This window comes from Podarcis gaigeae (genome assembly GCF_964106915.1).
Source record: "Podarcis gaigeae genome assembly, chromosome: 3".
NCBI classification, from domain to species: Eukaryota; Metazoa; Chordata; class Lepidosauria; order Squamata; family Lacertidae; genus Podarcis; species Podarcis gaigeae.
Genome location: NC_139680.1, coordinates 121,504,366 through 121,529,953, shown reverse-complemented (window position 1 = coordinate 121,529,953; position 25,588 = coordinate 121,504,366). Strand labels below are relative to the sequence as shown.

General features: G+C 53.0%; 2 protein-coding genes and 1 long non-coding RNA gene across 5 annotated transcripts in view; 1 reads left to right on the top strand and 2 right to left on the bottom strand.

Annotated features, from left to right (window-relative positions):
• Nucleotides 1–3,900, bottom strand: part of DTNB (dystrobrevin beta) — a 97,350-nt gene extending 93,450 nt beyond the window's left edge. The window contains exon 1 of one of the 3 annotated variants that reach the window (XM_083733430.1): nucleotides 3,773–3,900. The gene's annotated coding sequence lies outside the window, so the exon portion shown is untranslated. The remainder of the gene's footprint in view (nucleotides 1–3,772) is intronic. The other 2 variants (XM_083733432.1, XM_083733431.1) reach the window with 2 other exon arrangements.
• The window catches only part of LOC310842222, a 274,827-nt gene that overhangs the window by 19,751 nt on the left and 229,488 nt on the right, over nucleotides 1–25,588 (top strand). The window lies entirely within an intron of this gene.
• Nucleotides 11,972–25,588, bottom strand: part of ASXL2 (ASXL transcriptional regulator 2) — a 60,573-nt gene continuing 46,956 nt past the window's right edge. The window contains exons 7-12 of the mRNA XM_083733927.1: nucleotides 24,145–24,285; nucleotides 22,289–22,452; nucleotides 19,953–20,049; nucleotides 19,597–19,702; nucleotides 17,608–18,307; nucleotides 11,972–15,930 (exon numbers count right to left, since the gene is read on the bottom strand). Of these exons, the coding sequence (XP_083590053.1) occupies nucleotides 13,588–15,930; nucleotides 17,608–18,307; nucleotides 19,597–19,702; nucleotides 19,953–20,049; nucleotides 22,289–22,452; nucleotides 24,145–24,285 (3,551 nt within the window). The 3' untranslated portion in view covers nucleotides 11,972–13,587. The remainder of the gene's footprint in view (nucleotides 15,931–17,607; nucleotides 18,308–19,596; nucleotides 19,703–19,952; nucleotides 20,050–22,288; nucleotides 22,453–24,144; nucleotides 24,286–25,588) is intronic.

Here is a 25,588-nt window from a genome sequence, read left to right as displayed (position 1 = left end):
TGCCATTCCATCCTATGAACACTTACTTACAACATTAATAAATATCAACAACAATAATCAGGAATGAACAGATGCTGTTGTTTTTCTACATGGTCCATTGAACTTGTTCTCTTGAAAAAACCTACCGGTATTTATTGTTTAGCAGAAAGGCCAGGCAAACCCACTGAGGCTTGGCCATTGCATCATGTTGAGTGAAAGTCCTGCCTTCTGGGCAAATTGTGGACATTGAGTCCACATGGCATTTGGGCTTCCTCCTTCCCGGAGATGTGGGATTTCAGGAAAAAAGTTTCTCTGTGCCAATTAGGGCAATTTTTCGGTGCCCCGAGCATGATCTGGTTTAACATGTTTATTTTACTTTGAAACCGCCACACTTGCCAAATACCATTGCTCCTAATGATTAAATGATTAAATGAAAAGTTTTCCACAGAAAACAAAGCAATGGAAAAGAAATTCCTTCCACATCGCTGCTGCCTATGGTGAACCATTTGCACAAAGCAGCAATGTCAATTTATACCACTTGCAGTACTAGAAATCCACATCTGAGAAGAGTTACACAATCTGACCAGATCATCTTAGAATGCTCAGGGTAGTCATCCATGTGAAATCACAGAAACCCACTTAGACACATATTCCAGGCTCAGATTCAGCAAAGTCTCATCCTCCATCATTCAAGACAACCAGCTCAGGAACAGGATGGAAGTTCATCTGCCTGGTCTTAAGCTGCATCTGGAGAAGGGCTGTGGGTACTAACTCAAGGAGCACCTGGGAGGGAGGTGCTGAACGTGGCTGGAGCATGATCAGCACATGGATGAGGAGTAGGGCAGTGTGGGCTTGCTGGAGGAGGAAGGGACCCCCTCTGCTGCAGGTGGATGTACTGACCCCTGCACATAGTTAACCGGATACTATTATCAATGGGCTCTTAGGTCACAACACGGAAGCATCAGCAGAAACTACAACAGAAAGGGTCTGGATGCCAACAGTGAGATTTGAGTTGTAGGAGACTCATCTCCTCTTGGCTCTCTGGACTCCCACAAATCACGAATCTTATATACCTCAGCTGCCTCCCACTTCCCACAGTCCCACCTTCCTGTAGGCCAGGGATGGGCAAACTGTGGTCTTCCAGAGGCTGTTGAATTCCAACTCCCACCAGCCGTAGCCATCATGGCCTCAGTTGAAGGGTAAAGGGAATGGAGCCCCACAACTTCCGGAGACCCTAGTGTGCAAGGAAGATGGAGGACCTGTGCCCTGTGTGATGGGGTATCCCAGTGCTTTTTTCTCCTTTTCTCCCTCCAATATTCCATGTTAAGGTTCCTGTTCTTCAGGAAACTGCCTCTTTTCCTCCCTTACCTTATACAGGTGACCCTTGACCCTGGTGTTTCTTTAGAGAGCCCTCCTGCCCCCCTTCAAGCTTTGTTGCCCACCTACCTTTTCCAAGGAAGGTCCTCTGCTCTACTGCCTAGTCTGCACCTTTTCCTCAGCCCTCTTGCTTCTGGCCTCCCTGTAGTCCCTTAGGTGCCTTACGCTTCAAGGCACCATAGACATATAAAGGTTGACAGGATCTCAAAGGTCATCCAACACAAACTCCCTCCAATTCATGAGATTCACAAATGCAGCATCACAATCAGTGTTCAAAATTAGCCAGGCACATTTTGCACCTGGCTGCCAGCCACTTGTGACCAAGTGAAGATGCCTGGGTGCCAGGATGGCACCCCACCATCTGGAGGTGCATGCCTGGGGATCCTTGGATCTTGACCTCACACACTAATACTTCATCCTGTAGAATTCTATCCATTATACTTTATCTGCACAATGAGAATGTTTCTGTGCAGCCTGAGCAGGAGCAGTGAACAATGTTATAGCTAATTACTGTAGCTTGTCTTCACTTATCCCACCCCACTGCCCTGCTCACAGCTGTGAAGAATATTCTTATGCTATGAATGGTCTGTGTTACCATCAAGAAAAAGAGGTAGGAATAGGCCAATATATATGAAGACTGTTCCTGGATCAAGTCAATTTTCTTTAAGTTCTCAGTTGTTAACCTAGCTCACGGTTGTCATCTGCACTAGCCATGTGTATAGCTGGCAATCAATCTCAGTCAGTCCAAGAAAAAGAAGACTTTAGAGCCATCTTGCCCAAAAATGGCAACAAGACATTCTGTTTTGGCAACTGCAACCTTCGTTTAAGAGTCTATCTCAACACTGCACATCCACTCAAGGTTGCAGTCGTCCAGGGCTGCTTTTCAGTGAAAAGAAGAGCCCCAGGGCTCCATTTCGTCTATTTACATGCAAGGTACCCTTTGTCCCCGGATGAAGTGCCTTTCCCCAAAGGCAGCAGAAGCTAACCAGTCAGGCAGGCAGGCACAGTGCTGTCCCTCAGCATCTGGTGCTGATTCACCCAGGTAAAGAACCCAGGAATTCAGCCCAGGCTCAATGCTGTACAACGTTGGGCTTCAACGGGGCCCTGAACTCTGCAGCCCAGCCTGGAGTGCCTCAAAACCAGGCAAAGCTGCTGCTATGTTACAGGGACCATCTTCAGGAAACAAGCTCTTCCATGGCTTGAAGACCTTGCTTGCCCACAGGGCATTCTTGGCACTCATGTGGAGTCACAGATAACGCCCGATCTTCTTCCATTTCCTAGCCATCTGCACCCTTCCACTTTTGCCCCCAAAAGCCACTTAGACAAAAGATGCAACTATGGTGGGCAGGGGCGGGGGGAATCTACCTAGCTTGGGTACCATAGGAAGGACCAGCGACAACCTGAGAGCCTTGTGGCCCCTTAAAGTAGGCATAGGCAAACCCAGCCTTCCAGCTGTTTGGGGACTACAACTCCCATCACCACTGGTCCTGTTAGCTAGGGACGATGGGAGTTGTAGTCCCCAAACGTCTGGAGGGCCCAGTTGGCCTCTGCCTGCCTTAAAGGCTATGAAACGTATTGTGGCGCCCAGAAGACCCACCCAGCGCCCACTGGCCTTCCTCCCTCTCCTCCGAGAAGCCACTGGGCCTGCCGCTCCCGGGAAAGACCTGAGATCCGCAGCGGAGGCGCACAAGGGGGGGACCCTCGGGGGGGGGGCAAAGCCATGTGCACCCGGGAGCCTCGTTGCCCTTTAAAGCAGGCATAGGCAAACCCAGCCCTCCAGCTGTTTGGAGACTACAATTCCCACCATCCCTGACCACTGGTCCTGTTAGCTAGGGATGATGGGAGTTGTAGTCCTAGAACATCTGGAGGGCCGAGTTTGCCCATGCCTGCCTCAAAAGCTAAGAAACGTATCGTGGCGCCCAGAAGACCCGCTCAGCGCCCACTGGCCTTCCTCCCTCTCCTCCGAGAAGCCGCCGGGCCTGTCGCTCCCGGACCTCGCGGGAAAGACCTGCGATCCGCAGCAGAGGCGCCCGGGGGGGGGGGGGGAAGGACCCTCTGGGGGGCGAAGCAGGCGCAGGCCAACTGGGCCCTCCAGCTGTTTGGGGACCACAACTCCCATCATCCCTAGCAAGCAGGACCAGTGGTCAGGGGTGATGGGAGTTGTAGTCCGCAAACAGCTGGAGGGCCCAGTCGGCCTGCGCCTCCCTTCAAGGCTAAGGAAGGTATCGCGGCGCCCAGACCGGCCCTCCCCCTCCCCTCCGAGAAGACCTGCGATCCGCAGCGGAGGCGCCTACCTGGCGGGGCGGTGAGAAGCGCAGGCTGTGAGCCGAGGAGGCGCCCCCTCAGGAGGAGAGCGGGGTCTCTCGGGGCCTGAGGGAGCCACGGGGCTGCTCCCACGCCGCCCGCCCCCGCTTACTTCTCGGCCGGCCCGTCTCCTCCCGGCTCGGCTTCTTCTCCTCAGGCGGCGGCTGCGAGAGGCTCGCGCCCGAGGCACGACGCGGCGCCCCCCACCCGCGCTCCCGCCTCCTGGGCAGCGCGCCGACCAATCCGGGCCTCGGCCGCGGAGAGCCGTCCGCGCCGACCAATCCGCGAGGCGTCCCGAGCCGCCCGCCGCCGAGGGCGTCACCAATGGGGAGGCGAGGACCCGGCCGCCCAGCCACGCCCTCCCCCGGCGGGCGGGAGCCAATCGGAGGGCGCGAGGGGAGGGCCCAAGGGCCGCGCTCCCTCCTCCTCCCCCCAACCTCCCAAGGGCGAGCCGGGGCGCATGCGCGAGCAGATGCCCGGCCAACCGCCTCACGCGCGGCCTTCTGCGCAGGCGCCCGAACCCCGTTGCCATGGTGACGGGAAGCGACGGCCTCCCCGTCTCAGGCCTCAGAGCGCATGCGCAAAGGGCTCCCCGCATGCAGAAAGGTAGCAGGTCAGGGAAAAGGAGCCCGTCCAAGAATTCTGGGAAGTGTAGTTCGCTTCCATGCCCAGCATTCAAAATAAAACTGCTGCCACAGCTGGATGGAGCACAGCCTGAGCAGCCCATAATAATAATAATAATAATAATAATAATAATAATAATAATAATAATAATAATACAGTAGTAATAATAATTTATTATTTATACCCCGCCCATCTGGCTGGGTTTCCCCAGCCACTCTGGGCTGCTTCCAACAGAATATTAAAATACAATCGTCTATTAAATATTAAAAGCTTCCCTAAAGAGGGCTGCCTTCAGATGTCTTCTAAATGTCAGATAGTGGTTTATTTCCTTGACATCTGGTGGGAGGGCGTTCCACAGGGCGGGCGCCACCACCGAGAAGGCCCTGTAACTTGGCTTCTTGTAGTGAGGGAACCACCAGAGGGCCCTCAGAGCTGGACCTCAGCATCCATTCCGAGGCAACAAAGCATCGCCTTTGATTCCCAGGTGTATGGGGCATTAGCAAATCAACTCTGCTGAAATAAATTAAGGTCTTATGTATATAATAAAGGTTCATAAAGGTACCAAGACTGGCCAGGCTCCCCAGGGTATCCAATCAAGTGAGCATTAATAGGTAATCTGCCAGACAGGAGGTAAACAAGGCACTCAGATTTCCGTTGTAGACCATCCTTTCTGTGATGTAGGTATGATGTATATGGAGGTGGTCTTGGACTCCAGGGTGGGCAATTTAAAATGTCTATATAAGGGCGGACACACCTGGGTTCTGGTTCCTCCTCCTCCTCCTGCGTGTGGTGAGTGAGCACCCTGTTGCAACAGATCAATAAAGATCAGGCTTACAAGCTGCTTTGCTTCTCAATATTCTCTGGTTGGCCTCTGTTATTTTCTCCGACCGATGGAGAACCTGCAAAGGACTCTATAAGGGCTCTTCTGTCCCCCATAAGGGAATAAGGGCAGATTTATGTTTATTACAGTGCCATGTGGGCATCCCTGGCACACGACTGCAGTGCCTGGAGCAAGCAACTGGACTTGACAGCATTCCCATTATACTAGCCATTGAAACCCTCGTAATTTAATTAATCGATTTAATTTCCACCTCCCCTTTTCTCCAGGGAGCCCAGGGTGGTGTGCATGGTTTGCCCCCTCATTTCATCCGCACAACAACCCTGCAGAGTAGGCTCTTGTGTGGAGACCTGAACCCTGATGGTGGTCTGAGACTGTAACCACTGGCAAGCGCTTCTGATTAACGTACATTAAGCATCAGTTTTTGTTCTTTCAAGCTCTGCGGGGCTCAATGAACCATTTCCTGAAGGACACTCCAGAGCTGGGCTCAGCAAACTTTTTCAGCTGGGGGCCAATCCACCGTCTCTCAGACCTTGTGGGGGGCCGGACTATATTTTTTTGGGGAAAAGAACAAATTCCTAGGCCCCACAAATAACCCAGAGAAGGCAGCCCTGTTTAGGGAAGCTTTTAATGTTTGATTCATTACGGTATTTTAATATTTTGTTGGAAGCCGCCCAGCACAGATGGGTGGGGTATTTTTTATTATTATTATTATTATTATTATTATTATTATTATTATTATTATTATCATCATCATCATCATTATTACTATTATTACTATTATTATTACTATTATTACTATTATTATTATTTTAAATAAAAGCACACATTCTACTCATGTAAAAACACCAGGCAGGCCCCACAAATAACCCAGAGATGCATTTTAGATAAAAGCACACATTCTACTCATGTAAAAACACACTGATTCCTGGACCGTCCATGGGCTGGATTGAGAAGGTGATTGGGCTGGATCCGCCCCCCGGACCTTAGTTTGCCTACCCATGGCCTAAAATATGGGTCAGCAGGAGTCAGCTGTGGGCCCGTCCACCATGGTGGGCTGGACTACCGTATATTTTTTTTGGGGGGGGGGAGAAAGAACGAATTCCTATGCCCCTATGTCTGTCTGTGGGCTGGACTGAGGTGATTGGCCGGATCCGGCCCCCAGGCCTTAATTTGCCTCCCCATGCTCCAGAGTATAGACTCCCAGAAACGGGGGTGGGGAGGGGAGATATGCTCTGGTTTAACTTGTCTGAAATTTCTCCTTGGGGTGGGGGGCAGCCCACTTCCTCCCCATGGCTAATATTGCCTCATTCTCTTGCCTACCTGGGGAGCTGGATGAGCCCAGAGCTGTTCTGCTGATACAGATTCTTCTAGGAATGCATCAATGCCTTGGACTCTTTCAACTTTCTAGGTCATGCAGAAGTACGCTGAACAATGCTGATGTTGCCCCTGGGGAGACTCCCAGGTCTTACATGAAAAAATAATGATCTGGGCGTAGGGAGATCGACCCAAGAGGGGAGAGGCTGCGAGGGGAAGTGGAGCTGAAAGTAATACACACTTCTGTAAAGTTTCGTTGCAATATTTCGACATCCCCGTCCAATGTTACGTTGGACTCCGGTTACTCTTGTCCTGTATAAATCTTGCCATTTCATTTTTGTAACTTTATGAAGAGTGGAGACCATACGTTTTGTATCCTGAAGGCATGCATTCTTCTTGGGGAGTTCTGAAGTTTCAAAAACCTAATGAAATATTAAAGCGAAGTGCTGGTTGGGAGTCCTTGTCTTGGTGAATAATGGTGGAGTGAGCAGAGATCGGAAAGGAAGATGCATTTCTGAAAATGACAGCTGAAGAAGAGGACGGGCAACCTTTGGGCTTCAGGCCCACTTGCTGCGGCCACATTTAATGCCTTCACAAATGACAAATTGGAGGAGGGAGGGGTGTGCCGAAAAACCAAGCAGGAGGAAGGAAAAGAGACAGGTGAAGACTTTCAAAGCATGCGAGGAAGTGCCATTAAGGAGGCCGGAAGGAGGGCAGGGTGCTGATCCACTGCCGGAGCTTAATGAGAGTGGGCGAAAGAGAATCCGCTTGGGAGTTCTAGCCAGGGTCAACAGGGTGAGAAGGCAGCAGACCAAGGCAGCAGCAGCAGCCTGCAGGAATCGCTCAGGGCAATTTGGCCCATCAAAGCTGGGCAAGGATCAGCAGTGTGCAGGAAGATGCCCTCAGCGGCACAGCTGGCCCTTGCCTCCCCCCCCCCTTCTGGTTGCACTTGGCTTAATGGGGCAGGTGGGAGTGTCACCAAGGTCAACAGACCCAGCATGGTGGCCCCAGACAGACGTTCAAGAGCACAGCTGGCAGTCCTGACATTTGCTTTATTCATTCATTAAGAGATATGCCCACCTATATCTTGTTCCTTCCAATAATCTGATAAGAAATCAGATTATTCTCCCTGCTCCCCTAGCCTGACCCTGCTTTGAGCCCCAATAATTAGTAACATGCTTTTTCAAAACTCTTTATCATACAAGCAAAAAGATTTATATACCTTTTTCCAAAATGGATTTTAAAAATATTTATATACTGCTTTTCATTTTTTTAGATAAAAAAGGAGCGGTTACAAGCTCTCTGCGGAGTACAAGCTCACGATGAGAGAGAGGAGGGTTTGCTGCAACATGGCAAGAGGGGAAAGGGGTGGGAGGCATGTCCTTTGGCCCTTTGTAGGCTGGGTGAAATGAGGGTGAAAGAGGAGAGTGCAGAATGTGGTCAGAAGCTCAACATCAAAAAAAGAAGGTCATGGCCACTGGTCCCATCACCTCCTGGCAAATAGAAGGGGAAGAAATGGAGGCAGTGAGAGATTTTACTTTCTTGGGCTCCATGATCACTGCAGATGGTGACAGCAGCCACGAAATTAAGAGACGCCTGCTTCTTGGGAGAAGGGCAATGACAGGCCTAGACAGCATTTTCAAAAGCAGAGACATCACCTTGCCAACAAAGGTCCGTATAGTTCAAGCTATGGTTTTCCCAGTAGTGATGTATGGAAGTGAGAGCTGGACCATAAAGAAGGCTGATCGCCGAAGAATGGATGCTTTTGAATTATGGAATTGGAGGAGACTCTTGAGAGTCCCATGGACTGCAAGAAGATCAAACCTCTCCATTCTGAAGGAAATCAGGCCTGAGTGCTCACTGGAAGGACAGATCCTGAAGCTGAGGCTCCAAGACTTTGGCCACCTTATGAGAAGAGAAGGCTCCCTGGAAAAGACCCTGATGCTGGGAAAGATGGAGGGCACAAGGAGAAGGGGACGACAGAGGACGAGATGGTGGGACAGTGTTCTCGAAGATACCAGCATGAGTTTGACCAAACTGCGGGAGGCAGTGGAAGACAGGAGGGCCTGGCGTGCTCTGGTCCAGGGGGTCACGAAGAGGCGGACACGACTAAACGACTAAACAACAAGAAGGCAGGGAGGTGAGGAGGGCTGGGAACTGCAGGGGCAGAAGAGGGTCAAAGGATCTGGGCCTGGGGCTGACGCGGGAACAGAGAGAAGACTACAGCGTAGAGAAGCAGAGGCAGCGGCCCAGGAGATGAAGCCCAAAAGGGATGAAACGTGGACCGTAGAAAAGAGAGGAGAAATATCAAACTGGAAGCAGGAAAAAGCAAGACCAGCAGCAGGTCTGCAAATGGACAAAAGAAATGGAGATGAGAATTTCACAAAAAAGATGTGCTTGGCAGGACCAAATAAGACCAGTGTGTTTTTGGGAATTATTGGGTTGCTGCAGGAGAAAGAGCTGAAAGAACCTTCAAAATAATAATGGCAGAATTTCACTCTGTCGTGAACAAAAGGGAGATGAGACAAAGTGGAATCGAAAATAACCACAAGAGACAATGACAGCCAAAACTAAAATTGAAGGGAAAGGAGGAAACAAACTGATAATGAGGCCAGACCACAAGTTCTGCATTCCAGAGATTTTCTCCAAAGATGAAACGGTAATTTATTAATAGCTGAAGAAGGGACAGAGAGGAAACACGAAGCTGAATGTTGGCAGCATGATAAGGAAGGAGGGAACTACTGAAGTTAAAAGAGGGGAGGATAATGGTCACCTGAGGGAACAGTTGAAAAGGAAAGAAAGAAGGCTGAGCCCCCCAACCCAGATCTTTTCCTAATTTTTTCCTACTTTTAACTGATTTTATGTTCTGCAACCACTTAGGAAAGTGTTAAGTGGCACATAAATGGTTGAAATAAATAATTTGCAATCGGCCTTTTCTTTTTTGGGGGGGGGGGAGTAGAAATCCAGAGGCTGCGTCTTCATTTGTGACCCGCTGGTTTTACTAGGGTTGCCGTATCTTGAAGACCAAATAAGAGGGCAGTCCGAGCTGGGGGAAGAGGCACACAGGGTCACTGCACCCCACTCAGGCTGGCAGCAGCCATGGCTTGCAGAGCCGCTGCTGCTCCCAAGGCAAACCCCCAGATGTTTCCTTTAAAATGTAAAAATCTGCCCAGATGGGCATGTTGTCCCCCCAAAAGAGGACATGTCCGGGTTTTACCCTTTTAACACTGGAGCTTTTACACTTGTACTGTTCTCTCTCAAAGCGTGAATTGCTGCCACATGATTGCACTGTAATGATTAAGTTTTCAGCCTTTTTTGTTGTCTGGCCAATAGTATTGATCCTCACCAGATCCCTGCCCTGCTCTTTACTACTCCAGAGCTGCTGCAGGGATTTCCGTTCTTGGCAAAGGGCTCCTGCAGGAATTCCAGCAGAACCTCTGCCCCAACAATGCAATTTGAAAATGCAACAAAGGGGAACATTCAGCCCAGGGGTTGTTCAAAAAGGCCACCCACCCTACAACACACAATGCATGCATTTTAATACTTCTGCTCTGTGCAATTTTAAATTTCACTGCGGCAACGGCATGTAAAACTTGGTTCCATCTAAGTGGGCTGGAGAAACATGCGGCGTTGATTGCAAGATGTGTCTTTACCCCGAGATGTGCTTGGCACATTTCCAACCAATACATTCTGGGGTCTGAGCCCAATCGGCTCCTTCCCCATACAAATTAAAAGGAACAGGGATAGTTGAAAGAAACAGAGCCCCACCAAAGCATTTTCGCAGTGGGGTTTGTACAAGGGCAATCCTTGGTGGACACGATCCGGCCCTCAATAAGTTTCCATGTGAACATACACACAATTTGCACTTCGGAGGCAGATGGATGGCCTACTCATGGCCATTTGCGACCCAAGGCAGCTGTTGTAATTTGAAGCTTTCCTAAATCGCTTGTGTGGTGAAGAGGTTTTTCGGAGCACTGTCAGGCCTGGGAAGAAATTATTGCTTCAAGACATCTTCCAGGCAGTGGCATTGATGAGACTGGGCTCTCAGAACGTATCCAAATGTGTTCCAAGACCACCTCCACAACAAGAACTTTGATTTGGGTCACAGGAAAGATCAAGGTGGGTGGGGGTCAATGTCCCAGGCATGTTCTTGCAACCCCCCCAAGAGCCACTGCCTCTCTGAGATACCAGCAGTTTTTGCTCGACACTTTTGGAGGGCAGGCAAAAATGTTCTCCCACCTGGGAGCCTTCCTTGACTGTGAGGGCTGGAGAGCGAGCGAAGACCCCAAGGACACTGGAGGCTGTCTTTCCTGAAAGCAGTCCCTGTGCAGGCAGACCAAGAGGCCTTGGAATTAGGAGAGCTGGGAGGAGCTTCAAGGTGATTGGGAAATCACTGTATTTTAGCTCAGGAAAGCTGGAGGAAGCAGCTCCCAAACCACTCTCCATCACTGCATTCAAGTTAAATCTCCAAATTGGCTCCGTCACGCTCCTAGTCGGTACGACACCACCACCCGCAACATGTTCTCTACTTCTTTGTCTCTAGAACAGTGCTTCCCAAACTTGGGTCTCCAGCTGTTGTTGGACTACAACACCCATCATCCCTAGCTAGCAGGACCAAGGTCAAGGATGATGGGAGTTGTAGTCCAACCACGGCTGGAGACCGAAGTTTGGGAAACCTGGCTCTCGAGCCTTGCCTTGTTGCCTCCTCTGCCTATGCCAGCAAACCTGCCTGCTTTTTCAAAACCTGCTGTCCCATTCAAACCTCTCTCCAATACCTTACCGAGAACTAGATCACTAGATTCTGCCACACTGTTCACCGCCAGTCCCTCCCTCCCTCCCTCCTCCATGTAGAGAGCATCTAGAAACTGTTAGGATATTGATGTTCCGTTCCACCTAAACAGATGTGTGGAGCTGTTGTGTGTCACATGTCTGTTTACATTCCAGCACAGCTTGCTGGGAACTTCCGTTTGTGTATAGCTTTTGCCTTATGCTACTTCTAGCTCTTGGACATGAAGGAGAGCAGACATGCTTTTCTTTGTCCTGATCTATGCTGAATAAACTGCTTGTAAATATGCTTTACATATGCCTCTGTCCACCCTTCCGTCGCAAAGAGTTTGTTATCTCTGCTGGCTTGCGTGCTCAGCTTCTGAAGCTCTAAGTTGCAGTTTTGATGCAGAACCGAGGACTGGAGTTCGACCGGCAACGGGCCGGTGCGCTGGAGCTAGCCGGGGGCCTGCCAATTGGCCCCGTTCCCTTGGGCGCATCGCAACAGAAACACGCTGTGTGGTGCAAACTGCTGCTGCTGAGATGTTGGCCTTGACACAGGAATTCCCAACTCTGGTGGGCCTTTGGGGACGCCACTCTTCCTCCGATTATCCTCCCCAAAAGGAGGATTGTAAACTTGTAAACTTCAAGGATGCTCTAGACACCCACCGGAACAAAAGGGGAAATGGGAAGAGAGAACACAAAGCAAAGCTTCTTCTTCTTCAGGATTCACAATTCGCTTCCCAGAAGTCGGAGGCAACCATCAAACCAGTTCCAAGATTTTAATATCCATTTGTTTACAATAAAATGTAAAATAAAAGAATATATGAAGTACATACAGAATATTTACATACCTATATTTATTTCAAATACTTAAAACTCTTAAGTAAAATATTCTTTTCTTTCTATATTATTTGTGAAAAAATATGACTTTTTAAATGGTGTCAACCTGACGTCTCTATACATATTCTCAGTTCCAATTTAAGTCTCTTTTTAAAAGGCAACAGCAGATGAAAGTTTTGCACTCCCTCAGGTATCTCAGCATGTCTCTTAGCCGAGGGGAAGTGAAAGGCCTTCCGATGAGCCCCGCTGCATTTCTCCCTGACCACCCTCTTGATTGCAATCGACACAGGTGCTTTCAGTTCCTCTGTGGGAGGGAGAGACAGGTTCAAAACCTTGTGCACACGCACAAACACCTTGTGTGTCTGCTTCACAAGTCCTTTGCCATTCTCCTTTCATAATACGGATGTACTAAAATATATATTACTTAAAATATATTAATTATAATCTCTTAATTCGATTTTCAGTCATATCAAATATATTGCATCGGGGCAGAAAACGAAAAGGAAGGGTAAGAGAGGGCGCTCCCTGCCGTGGCCCCAGGGGCTCCCATGAGCTTGCAAGCCCTCCAGGATGAGGGGGCGGCCCAGGCTGGGCTCTGCTCCCCAGCCCTCCTGGCAGGAAGCAATTCTGAGAAAAGGCAGAGGTGGGGCCAGGTTGCCCGGGCTCCTGCAACCCACCTCTGCTGCCAGCTGGAGCCCCCGCTAGCCCCACGACTCAGATCTGCGCTCCCCTTCTATGCCAAACACCTGAAGCCAGGACGTGGCAACTGACTGGGCCCCGAGTGAGAACGCTGCCGAGGCATAATGGACCGGGGGGGCTTGATTCAGTATTCCTGGCCTTTGAGAAAAGAGAGGGGAAGCTTTCCTTCCGAAGAACCCTGAACTCTGCTTCAAATACAAAACTCCGCATGTGTGGGGCCCATGGAGGGGGGGGGGTGAGGAGAGAACGCATGACAGGCGGGCAGCTTCCCATCTCATGGGCCTCTGGCTGGGGGCTGTGAGAAGAGAGTGCTGAGCTGGATGGGGCCCCAAGGGGACTTTCCCCACAATATAGCATCCAGAGCGACCAAGCCCTGCAGAGAAGCCAGGCGCACAAGACCCACAACTGCCGGGTTCATTAGGGCACTGTGCAGGAGTGCGCACACAGTGCCATAAGGAAAGGGGGCAGCCAGCCAGCCAGACCTGGGTGCCGGCCTCTACCACCAATGAGAAGAATGGCATGCCAGGGGGCGGGCTGGCTGCCACGCTCGATGAACATGGGAGTTCAAATCAATCAGATTGATCTTAAGCAATTTGAAACATTTCTTTTTTAAGACAAAAAGAAAAAACACCACACAACGCAACGTATTTACATGATTCCTGAAGTGCAAACACTTGTCCCAAGAGCTTCTGCCGTCCGTCCGTCTGTCCAAGGTGCTTCCGACGCTCTGGAGGAAACAGAGCGGATGGCTGGGGTGCAGGGGAAAGGGCTCCCAGTTCGGCAGGGTGCCCCTCCCGCTCCCCAAAGGGGACGCCACCCCCCCAGCAGCCCCTCTGGAGTTGCTACCGCACCACCAGGCAGGAGACGCAGAGTTTGGAGGGGCCGATGCAGTCGTCGTGGCAGAACGCCCCACAGCCCTTGCAGACGATCATGGCTTTCAAGCGGCAGTAGCACTTGGAGGGCAGGTCCAAGCGGCCGTCCTCCGAGAAGGCCTGGCCCGGGAGAGGGTGGCCTCGGCCTGCGGGCCCCTGCTGCCCAGCAGGGATGGTTGTCACCGTCACCGAGAAGGAGACCACGTCCCCCATGCGCCCGGGGTCCGACAGGCCCGTCAAGAGAGCCTCCTGGCGCAGGTCGGGAGACGCAGAGACGTTGATGGTGCCGCTGTAGCCCGAGCCGAGGAGCGGCGCCCCGACCGGACCCCCAAAGAGTTGGGGGGGCTGCTGTGAGGGGGAGAGCAGAAGCGGGGGCCGGGGAGGGAGGGGCTCCGCTTGCGCGGCCGAGGGAGGCAGCTCCAGGCTGCAGGGCTTCCTCTCCCCCCTCACCGCCTGAGCCACTTGCTCCTGGGCTGCCCGCAGGAAGTCCCTAGCCAGGGCACTGGGTGCAAAATCTGGGCCTGCAGAGAGCGTGCGAGTGGCTGCCTCGGCCGGGCTGCTTTCTGCCAGCTCCCCCTTCTTGGTGCTCCTTCTGGGGGGGCTCGCTGGCTCTCCCTCTTCTCCTGCCCCCTTGTGAGGCAGGGGCTCCTCCTTTGCCGCAACAAACGCCTCTTCGTCCTCCGTGTCGTCCGTCTCTTGCCCGTCCTCCCCGCCACTTACGGCCGCCGCCTCTCCTTCCTTGAACTCCATCTTGGGCCCCTCGGGGCACAGGCGGCTCTCCGGGGGCACTGCCAGGCTCCTCCGCAGGTTCTCGGGGCAGCGCCCGTAGGTGGAGATGTTCAGGAGATAGTGTCCTGACATGGCAGGCTTGGACGTCCTCCTGCCGGCGAATCCCAGGACGAAGCTCTGGCTAGGGGAGCTGCTGTTCTCCATAGGGAAGTCTGCGGGGAGGGGAGGGAGCTGGGGAGGGGGTGAGGAAGGGGCGGCGGCAGCAGGGGGCAGGGGGCCCTGCCTGGGTGCCGCCTGCATCAGGGCCTGGAGGAGGAGGTGCTGCTCCTGGGCTTCCTGGCAGGAGAAGGGGGCGGCACTGACGCCCCACAAGTCCCGTCCTGGGAAGGGGGAGCAGGGGGCAGGGCCGTGGGGTGGCGGAGGCAGCAGCTGTCTGCCCTGGCTGGAGTCCGGCTTCCCGCTCAGCTGCGAGGCGGCTGGGGGAGGCGGCTGCCTCTCGTCGGCTTCCCTCTGCGGAGGAGCTGCTGGCGGCTCTCTGCCTTCCTTCGCGGGGAGAGGGAGGGTCTTCATCTCCCCAGCCCGGGTCAGGGGCTTGGGCAAGATCTGCTCCATGGGCACCGATTTCCCCTGCAGCAGCTGGGCCACCAGGGGGTTGTTGGCTGGGATGCTGGAGCTGGCCTTGAGGAACGGGGTGGCAGCGGCACTCCCGCTCGAGGGGCCAGGGGGGGCTTTAAGGCTGTGGGCGAGGGCAGGGGATGTTGCAGCCGGCGGTAGGAGTGGGCCGGCCTGAACGGTGGGAGGCGGGGGCGCCCGGAAGAGCCCAGGGGGTGCCTGAGCTGAAGAGAGGGGTTTCCCCCCTGGAGCCGTGGCACCGGCAGCCGGAGCCGCTTCAGCCCCACTTTTACTGGCTGGGCTGGGGCCTTCGGAACCACAGGTCGCCCCAGAAATCAGGATGATTGTGGGAGAGGCGTTCCCAGGGCCACCCATCCCTGCAGGCGGCCTGGCGATTGAGCCCGAAGGCACCCCCCGGCCGGCAGAGGTGGCCAAAGGCGAGTGGCTGGCGCTGCCTATCTCTGCCTGGGGGGCTGGCGGGGTCTCCGCCCCGGGGCCCGCTCCTGGAGGCCGCCCTGGGGGAGCCGGCTGTAGCTGTGCTCTTGCAGGACCGACAGAGGGTGCTGGCTGGGGCGCCGCGGGGGGTGCCGCTGGGGGGCAGGCGGAGGGGGCTCCTGGGCCAGGGGCCCTTCGTGGACCTCCCCCGCCTCCAGGGCCTGCCAGGTCCAGCGCAGCTCCATGAGGCCTCCCTGGTGCGACGCTGCTCCGCTCCTCTCCTCTCCCCCCGCCTGGGCCGGGGCCTGGGATGGCTCCCACAAAGGACGCAGGAGGAGCAGCGCCGGAGGCGGCAGCGGCCGCGGCGGCTGCTGCCCGCTGGGCCCTGGCCATCCTGGCGCGGGCTTTGATATCCGCCAGAGTCCTGGCCCCCGTCCTCCTGGGACTGGTGATGGTGACTGGGAAGCCGGGCCTGGGAGAGACCTGGCTGGCGGCAGGAAATGGTGAGGGAGAACCCTGGATCCTGGAGACGGGGATCTGGAAGAGAGAAGAAAGGCAGGTGAGCTGGCGGGAGGATTCCGGGCAAAGTGGCACCTCTGAGCTGGCCAGTCCCTAGGCCAAGAAAGGATTTGTTTCCCGAGAAGCGAGAGCATTGCTGTCAATGAGCTCCAGCAGGCAAGATCCCACGTGAGACGTCAACCTCCAGCTCATGGGCCATTCTTGGCCTGCTCAACTTCCGCATTTGGCCCCTTTTTTTGGCAACTCACACCCCCCACACCTGATGTCCACAGGAAAGGGCAGGGTTTGGTCACAGCATCCAACCACCAGCTGATAAGAGAGGGCAGCCCTGGGTGTTTTGGGTGCGCAAGAGATCGCCCTAAAGGAAGCTCTCGCACACCCAAACTTGCTCAGCTTGGCTGTGTTTTCAATGCCTGCAGCAGACAGCCAGGCGCTACTCAGAGGGGGTCTGCAACAAAGCAGCTGCTGAATGGGGGGGGGATGCTTGTTCATAGCAGCAGCTCGCTATCTAGAACTAGATGATCCTCAGGGTCCATTCTAACTCTACAATTCTATGGTTTCTATGTGCTTTGACACCCCAACTTTGGGACGTCAAGGGACAAAACAAAAACCCCTGACATCATTGACAGGTGGAGACCCTACCCACCTGCCCCCTTGGGGCCATGAGGCAGATCCTTATAAGGACCTGGCCCTAAAGCCAACTGTGATGACCTGGGAATCCGATTCAGAGGCTGAACCGGAGGAATCCCAGGCCTGCACAGGAGTCCCTGCCTCCAGGGCCGGCTGAACTGGGGCAGGGCCTTGATTCTGAAGCGCCTGTACCTGTGCCGGATCCTCAGGAGCAGGCACCAGGTGAATCCACTCTGGCTCCGGAGGTGGTTGAGGACTCAGTGCCTACAGGTGAGCCTCCCCCTGGGTCCAGTAACCCTTCAGCCTCTCCTGAACTGCAGAGGCTCAGGGCAGAGAGAACTGGTTTCTCCCAGGAGGAGTGTTCGCCTTAAGGCCAGGAGAGGTGGGGCTCCTGGGGGCTGGGACCGCCCCTGGCCTCAGAGAAGATAAAGGCCAGTCAGCCTGGTCCCAGGTTGCGGGACCAACATCGTTGTTGAGTACCTGTTCCTGCCCGGACCCAGACCTGACCCTCCAGTGTTCCTGTCCCCGCCCGGCTTCTGGCTTCGGACCTCGGCCCACTCCTTGTGAACTGTTTCCAGGCTAGTGACCCAGGACCGGACTTTGACTACGCCAACGGTAACCTTCCCCCCGGGACCAGCACACCAACAAGGTTTCCCTTCCGCTGGGTGACACTTTATGGTGCCTGTCATGATGGATAGCAGGTCCCTCCCCCTCTGGCCCCCTGAAGCCAGCGCTGGCAACCAGGCTGGTTCCAAACTCTCTGTGGCCTCATGAGAGTCTTCCTTAAGTGGATTTGCCAAGGTTAAGCTTGGGGTGACATGCAAGCAGACCCTGCAGCTGCCAGCCAACTTCCCAAGAGTCGAGATGTGCCCAGCCTGCGCCCGCCCCTCCCCGCCGCCCTGCTCCGAGGGGTCTTTGTTGGCTTCCTGTATCTGCACCCCACCTTTTCCTCCCGGGAGCTCAAGAGGGCGTGCGGTTCTCTCTCGCCGTGGAGGAGGAAGAGACGCAGGGCCCCCGCCCCCCCTCCAGAGCCCATAACCAAGACGAGGCAGAGAGCTCTCTTACCCGGAGTGGGGGAACCTTGGGAACAGGAGCGATGGGAAAGGGCTGCGGCGGGCTCTGAAAGGGCGGCCTGGGGGGGCACTTCTCCTCAACGTGGGCCCGCTTCTCTGGCATGGACAAGGCCGCCTCCTCAGGGGGCCCGGGCTTCCTCTTGAGAGCCTGCACTCCGGTGTCCATCTCTTCCGCGCTGGCAGGAAGGGCATCCTTGGCACGCGTCGCCCGAGACTCTCCTTCCGGGCTGGCGATGGAGGCGGCACAAGCGGCAGCAGTGGCGGTGCTCCCCTTCCCCGGAAGGGACTCCAGGCAGGGCAGGTGGGGCCTCTTGGCTTCTCCTGCCTCCTCTTCTCGCCCAGCCAGAGCCTCTTCCTCTGCCCCCCTGGAAGGCCTGCGGGGAGCCTGGCTGGTGGGCGTGTTGCTGGAGGACGACTTCACAAGCTCCTCCGGTGGCGTGGAAGCCCGTGGCGGCTTCTCCTCCTCCGTCGCCTCTTTGCTGGCGGCTCCTGGCAGCGGTGGCACCACCAGGGCATCCTGCGCCTTTGGAGTTGCCACAGGAGCAGCCTCTTCTTTGCAAGGCGTGGCCAAGGAGACCGGCATGAATTGTGGAGGCTGCGTGGCTGGGTTCTCGGCCTGCGGCTGGTCCTCCTGAGCAGCAGGTGGGGCAGTGGAGGTCAGCTGCGCCGACTCTTCGAGACTCAGCCCAGAGCTGGAAGGAGAGGCAGAGAGAGAAAGGAGAGGCACCAGTGAGACGCCCGGGCGGGGGCTCTATCCCCACAGCACTCCACAGCAGAGGTCAGCTCCCCCTTGGACTCAAAACCACACAGTCCCAGAGGGGCCTAGTTTTGGGAGGGAAATGTAAGATGGCTAGCTGGATGTGAGGAGGGGGAGGGAACAACCTGAATCCCAGTTACAATTCAAAGTGTTGGTGCTGACCTTGAAAGCCCTAAATCGCCTTGGTCCTGTATACCTGAAGGAGCGTCTCCACCCCCATCATTAGGCAGCCCTGTTCAGGGAAGCTTTTAATGTTTAATAGGTTATTGTATTTTAGTGTTCTGCTGGAAGCCGCCCAGAGTAGCTGGGGAAACCCAGCCAGATGGGCAGGGTATAAATAATAAATTTATTATTATTATTATTATTATTATTATTATTATTATTATTATTATTACTACTACTCTGACAGGGTGATGGCAGAGTAGAATCTCACACCACTGGCATTTGGAAGGGCGATACATTGCCCAAACCTGGTAGGCAGCCAGCTGCCCGTGACAGGAGATGCCTGCCCTGCCCCACACTTGACGATAAACTCCTTGATTCTAGGCTGATAGAGATGATAGACTGTGCCAAACTGCCAAAAACAACCGGGTGAAATCAGAGATCAAGAGGAAATAAATTTAATAAAGAATGGGGAATTTTTTTAAAGTTACTTGAAAGAACACTGTAAACAATTGAAAACATTGGCAGTATTTTAAAAACACTTGCAATGAAGCGAGAACTATGATAAAAATGTAGATTTAGGAAAATATGGAGAATATGATACGATGCAGTTTGAAAAGAATATCTGGGGAAACGATGGGGGGGGGGGAGTTCGAGGATTCTGAGAATTCTATTTGTAAAATGATTATGATTTCTGTATGATGAGAAATGTTAAAAGTGAAAGTGAATTTTAAAAAGTTATTCAATAAATAAATAAATATATAAATAAATAAATGGTCACAGTTTTCAGAAGAAAAAAGAGAGAAGCTCCTTGCCTTCTTTCACTCATTTCATTCTCTTTCTGCTGCCCTTTCAGACACTGGGATGGAGGGAGAGGGAGATGCTTTGCTTCTGAGTGATGGACACAGCATGCCCCCCCTCTCTCCACACACACACACACACACACACACACACACACACACTGCTTTTATGTGATGGTGCGCTTGGAAGCCCAGAACCCCAGAAGAGCTAAGCATGAGGGAAGAGGGAGCGCAGTGCAGCGCAAGGCAATGCCCTCCTCACCTCTGGCCGTAGTAGCTCTCAAAGAAGTGCTCCTTCCACAACTCCACCTTCTTCTCTTTCTCCAGCTCCTGACGAAGCCTCAGCTGGATCTCCGGAGTGAATTCTCCTGCCACACGCGCAAGGCAAGGGGAGGAAGGGTTCAGCAGGGGAGAGACAGTCCCGTCCCCCCAGCACCTGCCCCCCTGCCCAACCAAACGCAGCAGCTGCTGAGCCGAGCGCAGGAGCTCAGGGGTTCGAAGCAGCCTTCTCCAAAGCAGCCGGGACAACTTCCCTCTCTGCACCCCCAAAAAAGCTTCCCTTTGGTGGTGAGGGGCTGCTGCTGCTGTTCTAATTCACTTAGGGCTCAGCGGCCTCACCTTCCGATAGCCGCTCCTTCCATCCTTGCGCAGCAGAAGTAAAGAACTCGTTGTTGAGGGCAGAGCTGCTAAGCTTCAGCAAGCCATCCAGTCCCACCTGAGAAAGAGAGAAGGAAGAATAACGGGGTGCCAAGGACCCGACACCCCCTCTGCCAGGTCTCCCAGCAGAGAAGGGAGGTTGGCAAAGCAGCGTCTAGGCAGGGAGGGAGAAACCGGCCTCAGGATTAGAGAGCAGGGACTCTGGGTCTGGGGGGCTTCTTCCCTGCCTGTCCCCAAATCCCCCTGCAGCCCCCTCCCACGACCACCTGCTGGGGACCTGCTCATTTAGGAAGACTTTAGGAAGGCCACATCAATGCAACGGTGCTTTTCCTGAAGGGAAGAAGGGAGCACTGTGTTTTTCAGGCAGAATTGGAAGGTTAGAACTAAGGAATCAAGCCCATGTCCTGCCCTGGGTGGCAGGCGCCGCTCTCTCTAAAGGTCCTTGAAAAACACCAGGGGAAGTGGACCTGTAATAATAATAATAATAATTTATTATTTGTACCCCGCCCATCTGGCTGGGTTTCCCCAGCCACTCTGGGTGGCTTCCCACAAGGATTAAAAATACATTAAAATGTCACACATTAAAAACCTCCCTGAACAGGGCTGCCTTCAGATGTCTTCTAAATGTCAGGTAGTTGTTTATCTCTTTGACATCTGGTGGGAGGGTGTTCCGCAGGGCGGGTGCCACCACCGAGAAAGCCCTATGCCTGGTTCCCTGTAACTTGGCTTCTTGCAATGAGGGAACCGCCAGAAGCCCCTCGGTGCTGGACCTCAGTGTCTGGGCAGAACGATGGGGGTGGAGACGCTCCTTCAGGTATACTGGGCCATGAAAGGGTAAAAGAGTAGAGTGGACCCTCTGAATATGGATTTAATTCATTCCGGGGGTCCGTGCACACTCTGAAAAATCCATAATCAGAGGTACCGATTCTGCGCATGGCGCAATAGAGTGCCTCTACGCATGCGCGCAACGCGCAGATCACCTCTGCGCATGTGGCGAAACCCAGAAAAATATTTCCGGGTTTGCCGCTTTCGCAACCCGAAGATTATGTATCCAGAGAGGTACGTAACCCGAGGGACCACTGTGTTGGGAAATAATTCATAATGAATTGAAAAAAAATGTTTAAAAGTACTTTTCAAAAAAACACAACAGAGTCCTTCTTGTTTGGGATAATTAAAAAAAAAGGTTATTTATGTATGCTACTACTGCGGCCCGTGTTTCGTTAGCCCCAAAATGGAAAATGAGCAAGGTCCCAGCTAAAGAAGAATGGCAACTTAAGCTGACAGAATATGCGCAGCTTGCAGATGTAACATATAGAATAAGAAGAACATGTATTTAGAGAAGATTAGAAAATGTTTATGGGAAACTGTGTACACCTGAAAACGTTGGCAGCACTAAGATAAATTCAACAGCGTAAGTAAGTTTTGATGGATGTAATAATGGAATACTGAACTTTTGTAAAATATTTGTAAAATATTTATGATATGCAAAATGAACCACGGAAAGAGAAGAAGGAATGCCATACGTATTTTAAGGATGTTTAAATGAGCGTTCTAAATTGTAAAACAGAAAATTTAATAAAACCTACACACCGTATTTTTCTGTCTATAAGACGCCCCCATGTATAAGACACCCCCTATTTGGGGGGACTCGGATTTAAGAAAATGGGGGGAGAAGAACACGTGTATAAGACGCTCCTTAATTTTTGACATTATTTTTTAGGGGGAAATCTAGTCTTATACACGGAAAAATACGATAGATAGATAGATAGACAGACAGACAGACAGATAGATGAATGAAAAGCACCAGGGGGAGGGGCACACAGCAGCAGGCAGGCAGGTCAACATGTGGCAAAACCGGCGTCTTTAATTCTCCTTTCCAAAAATATCAGTGCTGCAGCGGCAGGAGCTGCAAGGGGGTGGGGTCTGGGTCCTTTTGGGGTTCCTGTTTTTCCGCACGCAGCTCTGACTGAGCAGAGAAGCCGCAGAGCAGCTCAACTCCCGCTGATGCCCCAGAACACAAGCTGCAGCTTGTGCAAACCAAGCGGCTGTTTGCTCAGCTGATGTTTCAAGCAAACAGAACCAGGTTCGGACCACAAGTCTGTCCAGGGCAACACACCCACTTGAGCCACGCAGACCACGCACTCTGCCCCATGCCCTGCTGCCCTCCTGCCCCACCGCCAAAGCTCCACAGGGATGCCATCCGTTGGGGATGCTTTAGGTGCGATTCCTGAATTGCAGGGGGCTGGACTAGATGGCCACTGGGGGCCCTCCCAACTCTATGAGTCCACAAGGCCTACCTGCCTGTCCACCTCGGGGAGCAGCAGCAGCAGTCTCTGCTGACAGTCGGCCGGCAGCACGGAGAAGGTGTGCTTATTGATCAGCGCCCTCAGGTTGGTGTTCACCAGGATGGAGTCGGGCGTCTCCACGTCAATTTCCGCACATTTCGTCCTCTTCAGCTGCCCTGGGCAAAGAGGCACAGAGGGCCCTGATCATCGGCAAGGAGGGGAGGAGCAGCAGGCCAGAACGCAGCTCCTCAGCCCAGAAGGGGAAAGCCAGCCCCACAGCAGGGCTCGACGGGGGGCAGAGCAGCAGCCCAAAGCCTGGGCTCGAAAGACTCCTCAAGGCTCAGTGTCCTCTGGCAGGACCTCTTCCTGGCAATGCCAGGCTGCCACCATCAGGAAGTAGGAGGGTTTGCTCCTCTTCCTTGTCCAACACTCAGCAGCTAACCTGGGTCTGTTCTCCACCTTCAGTAGAGCAGACTCTGCACCTTCAGAGCACGTGTGTCAGGAGTGTGTGCAGGAGCCAGGCCCTGTGACAGTAGGACTTTGCAGGACTGGGGCCTTCCTAAGTTTGTTCTGAAGAGGCAAGGCACGGCCGCACAGGTGAGGCCGATTGGTAACTCACAGCACCTGGTGGCAAGAGCCAGGAAGGGATATAAGGTCAGCTTTTCCCTTCAGCTCTTTGCCACAGCAACACGTTCCCTGCCTTGCTGTGTTTGGTTTCTTGACTCCTTGCTTCCTGATCCTCAGACCCTTGGACTTTGTTTTTCTTGCTTCCTGACCCTCGGACCCTAGGCTTCTTGACTCCCGGCTCTCTGAGCCTCGGACTCCTGGCTTCCTGACTCCTGGTTTCTGGACCCCAGTTCCTGCTCCCACTGCCATCTTGCCCCTGGTCCTGATGTCCCCTGCGGGGACTTCGATTGCCCGTAAACCGGAACACGACAACGTGAAATACCCACATGAGCCTGCCAACACAAAAACGGAATGATTGTGGTATCTGCCCCTCTGAGAACGTGGGGTGTGGTCCAGAGGGGAACCGGCAGAAGATATTTTGTGGGGTGACACACTGCTCAACCTGCTCCCCCCCAACTTCCCGCTCATCAAGCCTTTGTCCTCAAAGCTGGGAGCCCCCTGAAGCCCCCTCCCCAAAACCTCATCACTGGCCTCTGACAAGGAAACCCCTTTTTTCGTTAAAAAATGGAAGCAGCAACAGTGGCTGGAAGAAGGTCCAGGGTTATAAAGACTAGGACTAGCCACCTGAGAAACAGTTTCTATCCAAATGCGATTTTGGTTTTAAACGCAGTGTAAGGTAGTCTCTCTAGGGACGCAGGTGGCGCTGTGGGTTAAAGCCTCAGCGCCTAGGACTTGCCGATCGAAAGGTCAGCGGTTCGAATCCCTGTGGCGGGGTGCGCTCCCGCTGCTCGGTCCCAGCGCCTGCCAACCTAGCAGTTCGAAAGCACCTCCGGGTGCAAGTAGATAAATAGGGACCGCTTACCAGCGGGAAGGTAAACGGTGTTTCCGTGTGCGGCTCTGGCTCCCCAGAGCAGCTTCGTCACGCTGGCCACGTGACCCGGAAGTGTCTCCGGACAGCGCTGGCCCCTGGCCTCTTGAGTGAGATGGGCGCACAACCCCAGAGTCTGGCAAGACTGGCCCGTACGGGCAGGGGTACCTTTACCTTTACCTTTAAGGTAGTCTCTATGGGAGTATATTGTATTTTTAAAATGGGGTATCAGAGTTTTTAGGGGGTTAACCAGGTTGGGATAGCTGGGATAGCAGGCTTGTTGGTTTTGAATGTCCTATGTAGATACATTTTTTTCCCCAATTTCGTTGTTCTGTATGGGACAATGACAATAAAGATTATCGTCTCGTCTTACTTGCATGGAGCCTCTCTGATCTCTGGAAGGGCTTCTTCCCCAGAACTGGCAGGGAAGGCTCTGTTTTAACGGAGGGAGACGAGCTGGATGTAGAGTTCTGGGAGCTGCTTGAGTGTCCATCAGACTGCTTTCCTTCCCAAGCTGCAGGGGGAAAGAGAAAACGCATCAGAATTAAGATCGGTTCCCAGCCAGACCTCGGAGAGACCTGTCAGGAGTGAACCTGGACCACTGGGACCAAATCGTATGGGAATCAGGCTTACTAGAAAAGTTGACCAACAGACTGAAACTGACCCAGGGACAAAGAGGACGCCTCCAACCTGGTGTGGGTCCCCTTGGTCACATACACAGCCCAACAAGACAACAACAAGACACCACTGACAGCATACTTGACCCAGCAATCCCTCCTCACAGATGCATCCCTCTCACTACCAAGGAAATGTAATTAGTGAATAGAAAGAGAAGAGGCCCAGGTGATGCTGACACAAAACCCCACATGGACACTATATAAAAGAATATAAGTTTCACCAAAGCACCCCTCCTCTCTTCTCCCCCGACCTTACACTGAACACAACATTAAGGTCTCATATCAATTGTAACTGATCTGCAGAAAAGACTTTACAACCTACAAAAAAGGAACAATGTATGTACTTTTGTAAACCAAAAAAATATTTGATAAAAATTGTTTTGGTTTTTTTTAAAAAAGAATTAAGATCTGTATCAAGTGATCTTAAATTTCACTTTTCAAACTGTCAGCCATCTCCAATCCAGGTTATGCAAACTGGTCCAAAATCAACTAGGAAAAACTTCGCAAACTGGCCTTAACGATTAAAATACCTTAATCAGCACCACAGCTTCTTAATTCTTGGAAGCCTTCTATCTATACAGGGCGTCCACCTGAACTCTCCTAATGGGGCCTAATCCTGAGTGATACAGCAAAGAAGCAGGACCAGCGGCAGACACAGCAGACTGAACGCAACCCCAGGTTGCTCACATCAGGGAAGGTGGAGCTGGAGATCTAGCCATGGGCTACACAGCCAAACTTATTTATTTAACAAAATCTACAGTATTTTTCGCTCTATAGGACACACTTTCCCCCCTACTAAAATTAAGGGGAAATGTGTGTGCATCTTATGGAGCAAATACAGGCTCCTTGGCTTCAGTGATAGCAACGCGAAGCCTCTGAAGCGCAGAGGGAGCGCTCCCTCCATGTTCCAAAGGCTTCGCGTTGCTTTCGCTGAAGCCTGGCAGGGAGAGGCTGCATGTGGCTATGGCTTCTTTAGCCCTATGCAGCCTCTCCCGGCATAGAGAGGTTGCGTGGGGCTGAAGAGGCTGGCTGCCTTGGTTTGAGCCATAGCCGCGCGCAACCCCTCCGGCAGGGAGAGGTTGTGCGCATCCTGTACGCTGCTCTTTGGAGCTGGGGGGGGGGGGAAATAAGATTATTTTT